Consider the following 16,251-nt stretch of genomic DNA (forward strand, 5'->3'; position numbering starts at 1 on the left):
CCATGTGAGCTCACATCTTTTTAATTTTACCTTTATGGTTTTTTTTCAAGGTATAAGTAGGAGGGCTATCTATAAGGAAGCAATATATTGGTTAAGTCTCAGGAAGCATTACATTACTTAATTCTTCAAGAATTGTATGCTCTTAGAATTTTAGAAGTAAACAACAGCATGAAGGAGAATGCACCTCTTGTAGTATGTGCCACTGGAGTTGAATGACCATCTCCTAGATGCATTCATGCTTACTAAATAAAAATGTTACAAAATGTATTGCTCTTCTTTATTCTATTACTTCTAGTCGGTAATGGTCCAATACTGATGAGTAATACTTGAGTATCAAAATCAAAGAAGTGTTTTGCATGCTCCTCCTTCAGGGGTAGGTAACTTTTCCAAAGAGTTCTATCAAAAAATCTCAGGCTGGCACCTACCTCTCCCATGATAAGTTTTGTGTAGTTGTTCGAATTCAAATAATTTTTACACACTCCCAAATATTTAACAAATGTGATAACTTCTAGTAATTGATTCGCAATCGTGAAACCATATAATAATGCATCTTTCCCCTATTTTAAATGCAATATGTTGCATTTGTTTATGTTATGGGTCAACTGTCAAGACTGCACCAAGTGTTGATCCTCTTCACACTTCCTACATTTCACTATAATTTTCTAGAGCTGCGATTTCTCTATGTACAACAGTATCATCTATGGTTAGCCTCATATTTTATCTACTAGGTCATCTACGTATATCGCAAATGGTAGTGATCTTTTGTGTAAGCCTGAAGTTTTTTTTTTGACTGAAAATTTCTCTCTGTTAACAATGCCACGCTGTGTTCTGTTTGCTAGGAACTTTGGTGTGATATTCCATAAGCTCATGTTTTGTTCATTAGGTGACAATGCAGAACTGCACTGTTTCTGGGAATATAGAAATATGTCACCAATCTCAATGCCAATATTTACAGTTTTCTATGTCTTTTGTTAAATAAATTCTGCTACAAAAGAAATTATTTAGAAGGCAAAAATCTTTTCACGAGTCCACTGATGGTCATTATCAAAGAACACACGTTTCATGTCAGCTGAATGATAAGAAAAGGGTGCCCAATACATCTGCAAACCTATAATATGCACTCTCGATTGAATCACAAATCATTTCACAATTCCCACACAAGGGCACTAAAACAAGATGTTATGCAATCTGTTGATCCTCCTGAAAAGGTATTATTATCTATATCCTTACTAAACAATCAATGTCAGTAACTGATTTCCGGTGGCTGTGATATCTGATATTATTGAAGGTTCTCAACATTAGTTGTGGACTGAACTAAATACTTAAGGTTTACAATTACAAAAAATTAAATTGGAACTGTGGGGGAAAATGAACTATAGACCCCGTTTTATTGGCAGAACACTGAGAAGATATAACAAATTTACAAAAGAGACTGTCTACACTAGACCTGTTCGACCTCTTCTGGAGAATAACCAGATCAAGGGCATCTCAACTTCAGGTTGTAAATAAGTTTTATTAACTGCTGAACCTTCAAAGCAAATACAAACAGCTTCTATTCTGGAGCAGAAGTTCGTGTCAAGTACGTCAGTGTTGTTATGGCAGTGGTCAACTGATATTGGATTGCTGTAATTTTACTGTTTTAAAAATTGTAGTCTCTATCTATATAAGCACAAAAAAAGTACATGTACAGACAAACAAATGATTACAATTTCATACAAACTGGTCAAGTTATTCACACTGAAGAGTTCCACAAATGAAGCAAGTCAATAATGCATTGGTCCACCTCTGGCCTTTATGAAAGCAGTTATTTGGCTCGGCATTGATTGATAAAGTAGTTGGATGTCCTCCTGAGATAATGTGCCAGATTCTGTCCAACTGGCTCATTAGATCGCCAAAATCCCAAGCTGGTTGAAGGATCCTGCCCAAAATGCTCCAAACATTCTCAATTGGGGAGAGATCCAGTGACCTTGCTGGCCAACGTAGCTTTTGGCAAGCACAACGACAAGCAGTAGAAACTCTTGCTGTGTGCAGATGGGCATTATCTTGCTGAAATGTAAGCCACGAATGGCTTGTCATGAAGGGCAACAAAACAGGGCATAAAATATCGTCAATGCACTGTGGTGCTGAAAGGGTGTCACCGATGACAACCAAAGGCATCCTCCTATGAAATGAAATGGCAACCCACACCATCTCTCCTTGTTGTAGGGCCATGTGGCAGGCAGCAGTCAGGTTAGTATCCCACAGCTATCCGGAGCATCTCCAGATGCGTCTTCGCTGGTCATCGGAGCTCAACTCGAAGCGGGGCTCATCACTTACGGCAATTCTGCTTCATTCAATGAGATTCTGGGCCAAAGGCTTGTCTAGAGATACTCCAGACAATGGTGGGATATCAACCTGACTCTTGTCTGCCATAGAGTCTGATGACCAGAAGTGATGGTCTGGGGTGCCATTTCTTTTCACAGCAGGATCCCTTTGGCTGTTTCCACAGCACTCCTACAGCACAGTGGTACGTCAATGATATTCTATGCCCTGTTGTGGTGGCCTTCATGACAAGCCATCCTGGGCTTTCATTTCAGCCAGATAACGCCCACCTGCATATTGTGAGAGCTTCTACTGCTTGTCCTCATGCCTCTCCCCAATTGAGAACATTTGGAGCATTATGGGCAGGACCCTCCAACCACTTCAGGATTTTGATGATCTAACCCACCAATTGGACAGAATTGGCACGGTATCCTTGAGGAGTGTATCCACCAACTCTATCAATCAATGCTAAGCAAAATAACTGCTTGCATTAGAGTATTGGCCTGTCTTATCAACCTGCAAAGCATTGCATGGGGGCCGTTGACATGTAGGCTGCACTGCAAAACAAGCGTGTTGTGTGAGCAGTACAGACTGCTTTAACGACCTGTTTCGTAGGAGCCTTCAAGTGTAAATTGGCATGGCTGAGCAGTGTGCAGGGCAGGAGACAGTGAGAGAGGACAGAGGATGAGTTGGACAGAGAAAGGGAGAGGAGACGGGCAGAGGAAGAGCAGAGGAGGAGATGGACCGAGAGCATAAAGGAGGAGGAGATGGACTGAGAGAGGGATGTGGATGTGACCGACAGAGGGGGAGGGGGGGGGGGGGGTGGAGTTGATGGACAGAGGGGGACAGGTGAAGGTGATGGACAGAGAAGGGTGAGCTGAGAAAGGGGATGGAGGAGTTACACAAAGAGAGGAGGGGAGAAGTAGATGGCCAGAGAGAGGTGGAGGACGGGCACATATTTGGATAGGTACATCTGAGCAGACAGAGGGGTGTGTGAGGTGGTGGACAGTGAGAGATAGGAGAGAATGAAGCAGACAGAGAGAGTGTAGCGGAGGAGAAGATGAACAGAGGTAGGTGGACACAGAAGGGGAAGGACAGAGAGAGGGGCAAGGAAGGAATGGCCAGAGCATGGAGGAAGATATGTACAGAGAGAGATGGAGGAGAAGGTGTACAGAGAGAGGAAACGAGGAGATGTACAGATAGGGGGAAAGATGAGTCAGTCAGAGAGAAGGGGGGGAGGAGGAGATGGACTGAGAGAGGAGAGGATGCAGGTTGCACATGGAAGGCACAGAGGAGTAGTGTGCTTGTGGAAAAGTAAGGGGGGAGGAGATGGGTATGCTGAGGTGGGAAGGCGAGATGCACAGAGAGGCAGGGGGAGGAAAGGGTGCACAGAGAGGCAGGGGGAGGAAAGGGTACACAGAGAGGCAAGGGGAGCATATGGCGCACTTTCACACAGGGCGATGGGAGGAGGAACACACAGATGAGTGAAGCTATGGGGAAAAGACTAGTAAGTGATACAACATGTTGGTACACCTTTTACCCATGTACAAGGTATCAACCTGCACCTAAACCATACTGAAAACTTATCATTTACAACCCTCTTCTAATATGATGGTTGTGCACTTGCATAGCAGAAACACTGATACTGGTGTCGAGTCTTCTTAAAATGGAATGAAAGTCATTACATGAAATATTATGATGATAATGAATCTTTTTTCAAACATAGGAATTATACAGCCAACAGGTTGTAAATAATTGTTTGGTACAACTGACATACGTTTTGACAACTACATTACATTGGGGGAAAGCAATGGTCAGAATTTAGAGCAGCTATGCTCAAGTACAAAATAAAATAAAACACACTCCCACCTTATCACTTATGCCTAGCTAGGCACATATGACAAGGCTGGAATGAATTTTTTTTCATTTTTGACTTGAGCACAGCTGCTCTAAATTCTGACCACTGCTTTCTCACAAAGTAATTTTGTGGTTTCTCAAAATTTCATTCTGATGAAGATGCCCTGGTAGGTGTCAAAATCCAGTTACTTGTGACCAGTTGGCTGTAAAATTCCTATGTTTGAAAATTGTTTAAGGTTGCTGAGAAACAACCATGTTTAAAACTGTATGATAATGAATGATAATTATGTCACTGAAAAACTCTACTGCATCAGAGTGGAGCTGTTTAAACTAACCTGAATAGGATACAAGTGGGAACTCACGAAGACAGACTGTTGATTGTATGATTTGGTCGGCTTGCACTGTTTTTGTTTTTCAAAAAAAGAATGCATTTAGGCTATTGTTATACTGTTTTTCAATTGTCTTCAACTCTGGTGACATGCCAGAATGTCAATCATGTGCCACACCTGAGCAAAGGAGGGCAATCTACTTTTATCCGACACTTATGATAGATAACCTGTGATGACTTTAGCATTTGTTGGCACAAGAACAAATTCTAAAATCTTTGCAATTTCGTTGAAACAACAGTTTCATACATTCTATGTTAAGAAGTGTGATGGACACAAGTTATGACTACCAACATCCCTGTATTTGTGAAACTACAAAATGGCATTGTTATATGAAACCCTTTTTTTTCATTCCACCAAAAATCCAAAATTGGCTGCATAGACGCTGGATGTCATCAAGGACAAGGTACATTCTTCATTTCAGGTCAGGATACCAATTTATTTTAATATGTGATTGGTATAAAAGATGGACATTTTTAATATTGGGCCTACATGAGATAAATATTGTATGCAGACTTTTTGTAACTTAAGTGCAGTAATAATGAATAACACTAGTGGTGTCAACACACATGTCCTGCAATTCAATTCTGTACCATAAATATACAGCGTGCTGAGTGATAGCATAAGGGAAAATGGCATAAGAGCACAGCTTCGTATACTGTATTGCCACAAATACAAGCTGCACCCTTAATTTTGACTGGGGAAAAAGAAAAACTCAGTAGAGAAGAATTTATATCATATTCTCCATTTACAAAATCGGTTCACAATATCCTTGTCTTAACCAGATATTTTATTTATTTACATTAAACTGAGTGAAAGTTCAAATCCGCAGTAGTTGTTTATTGTGTTTTCACTGTACGATGACCGATTTCATACCCTGATGGTATATCTTCAGGTCATATCTGCATATAGAATGAAACTACATAAGTAAAAGCGCTAATAGTTAACACAGCCTACCAAACAGTGTAGTCGGTAAAGTGATGTACCCACAAAACTAACACTTCATGTCGCCACAACTTCCAAGGTGCAAGTGTAAAAACGTCACATCTCGATAAAACCTTGGATGAAATGGCAGATGGGCATCTGATCCAAACCACGCGTGATCAGTAACACATCTGCAAAACAATGTCAAAATAAAAGCCCGGACAGCATGTGACAATCTACACATGGTAGGAGGAAACCACCATCAAAATCCGCAGGGGAATCAAAGAATAACAAGACACACAAAACTTGAGAGTTGTCAACACACTAAAATATATTGGCAGGCACTGAATAGAGCTCCATGTTACGGTCCTGGCCACACACTAAATACTTTGAAGCCAGCCCCCCCCCCCCCCCCCCCCCCCCCTGCGGGTTGAAGATGGATCATCTAGCACCAGAAACCAAATTAAGAGGACATGAAGACTGGAGCCTGCAAATAACAGTAACAAAATAGATCTCAGAGTTAAATAACAGTCCAGTACAAGACACAGAAAATATTAACAATTACACTTATGAGAACTAAGAAACACTTAAAATTACTTACAGCTAAGGAAACTGAACTCTGTGGTTACATCCACAACAAGATAACAGAATCCAAGTGAAGTCCTAGTCCATGATGGCAAAGTATATTAAACCAATAAAAATATAAGAATAATAATAATAATATAAAAAGCAAAATATCTAAAATGATGCTAAGTAATGTTAGATTAAGTTAACATAAAAATCGACGCACACAATTTTTTACAGTCCAAATTAACAGGGAGAATATACAGACTATATGATGGATCATAGTGAAGGCAGACCACAGCTGACTAAGACAAAGGCCTGGACCAAAATCCTCCTAAAATATGTCTCTCAAAACTGACCAAAAAACCCAGTGGGTGGGGTGGGGGTGGGGAGGAGGATGGCAGGTGGTTGGGAATAGCACAAGGATATATGAGAACTGGATCTAGGCGACAGGAACAATTTACCCAGGATGAATGGAAACACACGTGGACATCAGTAGTGAGGACACTATAAGTAATCGACATTCAATAACAGACTTTGATGTTTTAGGTCCGCCTGACTGTTCAATATTTGTGTATCTTTTTAAAAATATTTAACACATCCCTTTATTCTCAAGGCATAAAATATCAAGGTTGTTTTCTACACTCTTCACTGATTGTCTCGTTTCCCTCAGATGTAATGACAAGGCAGACCTTGGGTTAGTCACACTGAAGTGTTTCTTAAATGGCATACTTAAACCTTTACCTGTCTGACCTATATACGAAGGTTGGAACTTAAACAGTGGCAACTATTTATTTACAGCTCGTACAAAACAGATATGTGTTTCAAAGTTTTACTGACCTTCAGTATAGTCATCAGCACGGTGTATAACCCGTTGTCAGTGACATGGAAGTTGTAGGATACTCTTAGCAGTACCAGTTGTGTTGACAGTTCGAGCGGTGCCATCTATTACCCCACGAATTTTTAGCAGTTTTGAAGCGAATCCCCTGAAGTGGTTCCTTTAGTTTAGAAATCGAGTTGAACTCATGAGGGCTTAAGACAGTGAAGTGCAGTAGCTGGTATAGCACTTAGCAGCCCCATCCGTCAAACGAATCAGTAACAGCTTGCGCTGTATGTGCTTGAGTATTGTCCTGCAAAATGATGGTCAGGTCCTGGAGAATGTGTCATCACTTCTTTCTTTAAGCTGGTCGGAGGTTGTGTTCCAAAAATGAACAGCACCGAGAAAGAAGTGATGATACTTTCTGCAGGACCTGACCATCATTTTGCAGGTAAATACTCAAGCACATACAGCTTGCCGTTACTGATTTATTTGACTGTTGGAGATGCTAAGTGCTATACCATTTACTGCACTCCCCTGACTAAAGCCCTTGTGAGTTCAACTCGATTTCTAAACTGAAGGAAACACTTCACAGCATTTAATTCAGAACTGCTATAAATTTGTGGGGCATACACGATGCTGATGACTACTCTGAAGGTCAGTAGAACTTTGAAACACATATTTATTTTGTATGAGCTGTAAACAAATAGTTGTCACTATTAAAGTTCCAACCCTCATATGTGCTCTGACAATCATTAGACTGAGCTGTAAATAAATAGTTGTCACTATTAAAGTTCCAACCCTCATATGTGCTCTGACAATCATTAGACTTTACGGTTTTGGTGTTTATTATTGTATCTTAACTACTTACAATCTCCTCACTACTGACAGGGTCCATATGTGTTTCTGTTCATCTTGGATAAATAATTGTTTCTGTTGCCTAGATACAGTTCTCCTTTATTCCTTCTCTATTTCCAACCACCTGCCATCCCCCTCCTCACTCCCACCCTGCCCCCTGGGGTTTTTGGTTGGTTTTGAGAGATTAGTTTTACGAGGGTTTGGGTCCTCCATGTTAATTTGGACTGTTTAAAAAACGAGAGGTGTTGATTTTTACATTAACTTGGTTTAGCATTACTTAGCACCATTTTAGATATTTGGTTTTTTTATATTTTTATACTTCTTATATTTTCACATATCTTTTATATTTTTATTAGTTTAATATACTTTGCCGTCGTGGACCAGGACTTCAGTTGGATTCTGTTATCTTGTTGTGGATGTAACCACATGGTTCAGTTTCCTTAGCTGTAATTAATTTAAAGTGAATCTTAGTGCTCGTAAGTGTAACTGCTAATATTCTCCGTCTTTTGTATTGGACTGTTATTTAACACTGAGATCCATTCTGTTACTATGATTTCCATGGTCCAGTCTTCGTATCCTTTTAATTTGGTTTCTACCACTAGATATCACCATCGTCAACCCATGATGGGGTGGTGCGTTCATTGCTTCACAGTATTTAGTGTGTCGTTAGGGCTATAACGTGGAGTTATATTTGATGTACGCCAATATATTTTAGTATGTTGACAACTCCCAAGGATTGTGTGTCTTGTAATTCTTTGTTTCCCCTAGGGGTTTTGATGGTGGTTTTTCCTATCATACGTGGATTTTCACGTGCTGTCCAGGCTAGTGTTTTCACATTGTTTTGCAGATGTATTACTCATCATGCATGGTTTGGATCAGATGCCCATCTGCTGTTTCATCCAAGGTTTTATCGAGATGTGATGTTTTTACGCACACTTACACCTTTGAAAGTCACAGTGACATGATGCATTGGTTTTGTGAGAACGTCACTTTACTGACCGCACTGTTTGGAAGGCTATGTTGACTATTAACATGTTTACTTACATAGTTTCATTCTATATGAAGATATGACCTGAAGATATACCTCCAGGGTGTGAAATTGGTCGTCATACATAGAAAACACAATAAACAGCTATTGCGGATTTAGACTTTCACTCAGTTTAATGTAGACTATTTTACCATCTCTGATTTTAAATTGTTTCATTGACCTTCACATTAAGTACAAGTTTTTCAGCTGTGGTTGCTCGACCTATAAGATTGTTGGTAGATTACACAGAAATACCGGCCTTCTAGTCACAGTTTTCACCGCTGTCACTTCTAAAATTCACTATGTTTATTTGTTTCATCACTCTATGCATTTTCTTCTGCAGAGTACATTATCTTGATTTGCATCAAGCGTGCTGGACATGAAGCACTTAGGAGAGAATCTGGTGACATTGTGTGCCACAAAGAAAGAATCCAACATCACATAATGCTGACTGATGTTTTTTTAATCCCGCCACATTTTGTGAGTGCATAATTGCCTTCTAAAGGGCAACTGGAGTAGTATTTTTTGAAGATGGAATTTAAATGACTTGTTTATGATGACATCAAGCACCTACAGTGTTGAAATCACCTCCAGGTACAATGAATGGCTTTGTCTTCAGTGTAATAACATACATCTGAGACTATTCATCACTCACTGAAGTGAAAGAATATGTAATGGTACACCCTGTACCACAATTAAATTCTGCGAGAGGGAATTTACTTTTACTAAGTAAGTACCTCACAAGTTTGTAATGTATTCAAAGTACAGTGAGCCTTTATCCTTGGACAAACACCGGTATGAAATTACAGTACAAAAAATAAAAATACAGATTAATATTTTTGGTTACATTTTATATGCGTTTCCCTTCCCTTTTTGCTGTTCAAAATGATCCCACATATAAAAATTCAACCACAAACCACAGAAGAGAGGGTACAACATCTAGGTGCCATTACGTAGAAGTTTATCTTTTGCATTTTAAGAATGCACCAAATGAGATGAAGTGATTGTCTACATTTCAGTGAAATGAATGAGTGAACTCACCTTTTATGTTGGCGTTTATATGTCAATAAACTGAATATATTGAGAAATTTCACAATGTTTATGGAAAATTACATGTTTTCAGACACAGGAAAAAGTGTAAGGGAAAATGTCTTCACTCACAATACATACATATGAAGAGGTAAGCACATTACTTATAGTAAAGGCCATTTTTACCCCATTTTAAGGAAAAACAAATTTTAAAAAAAGTAAACATAGCATGTGCCAAATTTTACAAGTATCAACATGGAAATATGCATTCGGAGTATTAACATACAAAACATTTTCCTGCTTACTTCAGTCCAAAGATTCCTTCCATCTGAACACTGAAGCAGGAGTTAAGTGTTGTTGCAATAACATCAGCTCCTCTTAATATATTAATCTGTGCCAAGCGCTCATCTGCTAACTGCTTGGATCGATTTGAGCTTGAACTTGTCTGAAAGAAATGTGGTATGAAACTGTTAGCAAACTTTGCACTGACATTCATGTTAGGGTGTACTTATTAAATATTCAGGACAGTTTTCATTAAAACAAGAATGATGAAAAAAATTTATGAGCAGTAGTCAAATGAAAATGAGATGGATGGAAAAAAAGTAAAGTAATCACTATAATTGCCAATACATTTAGACAAGACAGTCAATGCCTTCCTTGAAAAATGTTTGTGATCCCACAGGTTGCCATGGATGCTTTGACTATGCAACAGAAGTTTCGATGTGAAGCCCTTACATATCCTCCACACAGTCCTGATCTTTCCTCATGTGATTTCCATAATTTTGTAGCCCTGAAGAAAGACAATGGTGATTTGCTTTGGACAAAGAGGTGAACGTCTGGGTTCAATCACCATTCCACAGGCAACCACAAACATTTTTCTGTGGAGGCATTGACCATCTTGTCTCACAGTGGGATAAATGTATTAACTGCTATGGTGATTATTTATCAAATAATGAACAGTTTATTTACTTTTTTCCCATCTGTTTTATTTTCATATGACTGCCCTATTACAAAAGGCATAAGAGCTTGTGGAATTTAAGTTAACATAGTGCCAAAAGAGGAGGTATACAAGCCTTGTTAGTTCACATTATGTCAAATTTTGGTACAATCACATGTTCTCCTCACACCTCAAACAATATAAAGCTTCTGCAAAATAAAAAAAGTTAGAGAGTACTTACAGTAAAACATTTCATCAAGGACTCTCAATGTCAATGTCGGATAGACCATCAGTGACACAGCACCTTGTGTTCCTGCCGCTAATAAGGTGAGTACACCATTCGTTTGTTATATATTTTTATGAGCTTGCAACAGGAGTGACTTATTTAGATATGTAATTTCTTGCATGTTCAAGTGCTTACTAGGCACAACCTTTTATTTTAATAACAGTGTAGCGTACAGTACTGCCGTTGTTATCAACCCTTGTATCGACCGCCATATCATACAGGCTTTTGTTTGTTTTGATTAGTGAAGCTCAGTGTCACTTAGACCATCAGTGAGAGAGTACTTCAAATTCCTTCTGCTAATAAGGCGAGTATATCACTTGTTTGTTACATATTTTTACTAGCTTCAAATAGGAGTGACTTCAGTAATTGATGGGAACTGTGATTGCTGTCTACAGATGTGAGCTGAGTTGTTGACACTTTGCTCAGAACTCCAGGCTGTGTTGGCTTCTGTCACACAGCTTGAGGCTGCTGCCAAGTGGCATAACTGAAGGGGTCATACGTGGGGATGCGAGGGACGTCAAGCATGTCCAACGCGTCCCCCGATCGGTCCACTGCTGTAGCCACCCCGGGTACTGCCTGCAATGAGGTTGATCCCTCACTCGTGGTCAAGTGGGAGATTATTTCGAAGTCTGGCAGGCAGCGAAAGAATTTCCAAGGGGCCGATCGTAGGGCCTCTCTGGTTCGTTTGACGAACAGATTTTGGGCATTATCTATGGCTGACAAAGTCGCTAAGCCAGATGCAGTCATCCAACATGTTCCAGAGGAAGTTTCTCAGCCCGCAAGGCCTGGGCACTCACAGAGGGTGGGTTTGGTGGTTGTTGGGAGATCCAATGTAAGTATGTAATGCGGCCCCTTAGGAACATGGCTGCCAAGGAGTGGAAGGAAGCCAGTGTGCACTAGGTGTGCATACCGGGAGGGAGTCATCTCGGATGGGGTGCTTCTAGATGCCAAGAAGAGTACAGGATGCAGCCAACTGCAGGTGGTGGCTCATGTCAGTATCAATGCGGTGTGCCATTTTGGATCAGGAGAGATTCTCTCTGGTTTCAAGCAGCTAGCATAAATGGTAAAGACTGCCAGTCTTGCTTGCGAGATTAAGGCAGAGCTCATCATCTGCAGCATCCATACCAAAAACTCCCACCTATAAAGCCTATCCACACAGGGATTCTGTTTCTGCAGAGACAGCAGCTCCCATTGCCCAATATGGTGAAGATCTCACAAAGGCCTTCACAGACAGGCACTATCCGCCTGACCTAGTCCACAGACAGATTTCCTGTTCCATATCTCCACACATCCCAATTGTCCTACCACCCTCAAGATCCAGCTACTAAGCAGCCTACCCCTCGTCACTCAAAACTACCCCCGACTGGAACATCTGAATCACATCCTGATTTCAATGGGTGCTTCATATCTTGGGAGATCTCTATCTTCCCCTACACCATCAGCTTTTATAAATTGTGGAGGTGGGACACATTCTTCGCAAATCATTGTGGCCTCAATCTATGGTAACCTACCGCCCTAACATCTCCACCCAACAGTTCCACCCCCCCCCCCCCCCCCTCTATATTATCACATCCTCCCAGGTCACATCCCCACACCCTCTTTGTGCACTAATCTCTGCCAATGTATCCACTGTTCTTTTCCCATCTTTGCTCCTCTCCTTTCTGCTCTCTTTTTTCACGTGCGTCTGCCACAGTCTCCCGATCTCCACCAGGTAGCCTTTTCTGCCATCTATAGTCCCTACACACTTTGCCAGGCAGCACTGTTTCGGAGGTAGCCTTTTCTGCCATCTATAGTCCCTACACACTTTGCCAGGCAGCACTGTTTCCTATTCACCCACCCGTACTCTGTTATCCCTTCCCCTTCCCTTATCCACTCCATTATGGATTGTTGCTCCCCTTCAATGTGTTTCAGTTTCAGTCTGTCCTGAGCAGCCAGAGGCAGCATTCTTGTGTGTGGGATGTGCTTATTTGTGTGACTGTGTAGGTGTTTTTTGTTTCTGTTGAGGGCTTTGGCTGTAAGTTTACTGTATAACAGCCTTTTCGTCGTGTTGTTCGCATTTCAAGGTTTCATCTTTATGGAGAATAACAATCTATCCTTTCCATAATTGTCAATATTCCAACCTTGAGTTTTCATCGTTTCATTATAGTTTCAGTTAGACAGTTGTCAATGCTAAGCTGCTGTGCACTGTCGCCAGCTGTGCTAAAAAATGGCAAAATGCAAGAGAGTACTGTTACTGCTTGAAGTTAAGATAAACATTATTGATTCATTTACAAAAGGAGAAACTGTCATGATGTTAGCTGATAAGTGTAGTGTAGATACTTCTACAATAAGCAATGTTAAGAAGAATATCGATTCACTTTTGAAGTACACCTGCAACTCGATAGTGAAGATGGCAGTAATTATCAACATGTGGTAAAGAACTCAAAAAATGAACTTTTACAAAAATGATCAACCGGGCAAGTGATATCTTGTCCTTTGCTCCATGGAAAGGTACTACAGTTAAATGAAGGAAATAGGTGGCGATGAATCCTTTGTGGCGAGTAATGTATGGTTGTACAGTTTTAAATTTTGTCATGGAATTTGCAAATCAGAAATACAAGTAAAATAAACGTCAGCAGATGTAGAGACAGCAAATTCATTTAAAGAATGTTTTGAAAAAAGAATTTGAGAAAAATGACTATGGTTTGCTTTTTGTTTACAACAGTGATGAAACCGGATTAAATTGTAAATCATTACCGTAAACAGCCTTAGGTTCTCAGTAAGAGAGTTCAGCTCCAGAATAGAAAGCTAGTAAAGAGCAAGTAGCATTGGTTTGTGCAAATGCTACAGGGACCTTAAAATGAGTTTGCTCATTACTGGAAAATCTATAACCCCAAGATGCTTCAAAAATATAAGGGTTCTCTTAATTTATAAAAATAAAAAAAGCACATGAATAAACACCAAAATATTCACTAACTGATATGAGAACAGTTTTATTCCTGAAGTAAAACAATTTTGAAACAAACTTGGTAAACAAGGAAAACTCCTACCTTTACTGGATAATGCACTTACCCTCTTTATGCTGAATCATTAGAGAGAGAAAATGCAACATTCACAGTAAAATTTTTGGCTCTTTAAGGTAAGATCCTTGCTATAACCAATAGATCAAAGTAGTATAAGCATTAAAACAACTTTGTAGAAAATATGATGGAGATAACACACATTTTGTTTTGCAATTTTTCAAGCAAATGAATTTAAAAGTGTGTTGTTACTTCGCTGTAGATGCATGAGATTTGACTGAAAGGAAGGCGCTGAAAAAACTTGGAACGGAACCATAAAGTGGAGGTACAAAAATTCAATAACTGGTATGAATGATTCTGTTTTGGAGGATATAAATGAGCCCACAACAAATGTACAAATACACTGCGACTGTGATGCCAAAAGTATGGAAGCACGGCTCACTTATAACAGTAATGGTCAATGTTTTTTAAATCATATCGGATGATTACATTGTTGAAAATATAATCCAAGCATTTCATTCACTGGAAACAGCTTTCAAATGGTTTGAAAAACAACATGATACCCTGATTTTACAACAGTTAAAACAAACGCATGATGCAGTAGCAATGAATGGCAAATATTGTTCGTCAAATGACAATTACCAAATAGTTTAAGCAAAATTAAACTACAGTGACTATTCTATGTGACTTGTGTTAGGTATTTCACAATTAAGGTTGCAGTATTTTAGCAATATTAAGAAAATATGTATGCAAATTCGAAAATGTATGTCTAATCTGTTTTAACAAATTTAATTTGTTGTTTTGAATTAACACCTAACATTATGTATTAACCCTATAAAGATAACCATAAGCCAATTTACTTAAAAGGTAATCAATGTGTATGACATATGTCATATTTCTAGAGTTAAAAATAAAAAAAATAGTTGTTCTTCATACATTCAATTATCTGGATCTTTGACTACCCCAGTGACTTATGGCAACAATTATTCCAGTTAATCAAGTCTCCGCAGAAATTCAGTTTGCAAAATGTAACAATGAATTTGAGGTTTTGGACTTCTCTCTATGGAAATAAATATAGGTAGAACTACCTTATTTTGAACACAATAGGAGCTAACAAAATGTTCTGAAAATGGATCAACATAGGGAAGATCTGATACAGTGTTGGTTCTTGAGTATACTCTGTAAGAAGAAGAAGAAGAAGAAGAAGAAGAAGAAGAAGACGAGAAAGCACAAGATAAGATTTTTTAGTACCAGTTTCTACAGTTGATAGGGAAAAAAACCACAAATAATCATAAAAACAAAATTGTGCAATCTTATCCTTGTCCTTATTATCATCATATTCTTAATACATGTCTCATGACTACAACCATTGTCATCTCTCTTGTACTTCATTTCCTGATAGACCCCGAAGCCCAATGTTCTTGGATTCGTGGGAACATTTGAGTTTTCCGCTGGCTCGACATTTGCTTGACTCTGGGTCGTACCTGTACCACCAGCTCTCATCCCGTCACAGTTCCCTTGGTCTTGGTCCCCAGTACTTTTTCTTCAAAGAGGCTTGTAAGGATTGGGAAATTGCCATCTTTCACCTACTTGCTTCAGAATTTTTTCAATAGTTTCTTCCTGTATACAGCTCACTTCAGTTATTTATCTGCACATCCAGATTTACTGAGTGAGATAATACCATTATTAATATGTAATACTTTGTAATCAATGTAAACTTATTTTTTTTTGTTTTTTTTTTCTTTTTTTGGGAGAACCGAAAAATAACCAGAATCGACTTGTCGTGTGCGGTAGTTACATGTTGTGCCACTAGGTGGTGTTACTTTGGTATCTCCTATGTCACTCAGTAAGTGGTTTGCTTGTGGTGCTCTGTTGTTTGCATTCCTATTCAACCCTTCAGTGATTAATGACATGGGCGACAAGAAGGAGCAAAGAATCTGTGTGAAATTTTGTTTTCTATTAGGGAAAACTGCAGCCAATACTATTGGGATGCTCTGCCAAGTCCTTAATGATAATGCTTTGGGGAAATCCCTAGTCTACGAGTTGTTTTCTTGTACTGAATCTGGCAACATGTCAACTGAATACTTGCCATGCCCTGGCAGTCCTTCGACAAGAAGAAATGATGAAAACATTGCCACAATCAAATGTGCAATTGACGAAGATCATCGAAGAATGACTGATTAAATATCTGAGGAAATGACAGTGTCATGGAGCACTGTCCAACAACTTTTAATTGATGATTTGCACTTGAGAAAAGTGCCTGCAA

General features: G+C 39.3%; 1 protein-coding gene across 2 annotated transcripts in view; it reads right to left on the minus strand.

Moving 5' to 3' along the window:
• Positions 1-16,251, minus strand: part of LOC126354906 (probable helicase senataxin) — a 264,286-nt gene that overhangs the window by 44,549 nt on the left and 203,486 nt on the right. For both annotated transcript variants that reach the window (XM_050004975.1, XM_050004976.1), the window contains one exon: positions 10,069-10,208. In XM_050004975.1, coding sequence (XP_049860932.1) covers positions 10,069-10,208 — 140 coding nt within the window. The remainder of the gene's footprint in view (positions 1-10,068; positions 10,209-16,251) is intronic.

The sequence above is a fragment of the Schistocerca gregaria genome, chromosome 3, assembly GCF_023897955.1.
Source record: "Schistocerca gregaria isolate iqSchGreg1 chromosome 3, iqSchGreg1.2, whole genome shotgun sequence".
Lineage (NCBI taxonomy): Eukaryota > Metazoa > Arthropoda > Insecta > Orthoptera > Acrididae > Schistocerca > Schistocerca gregaria.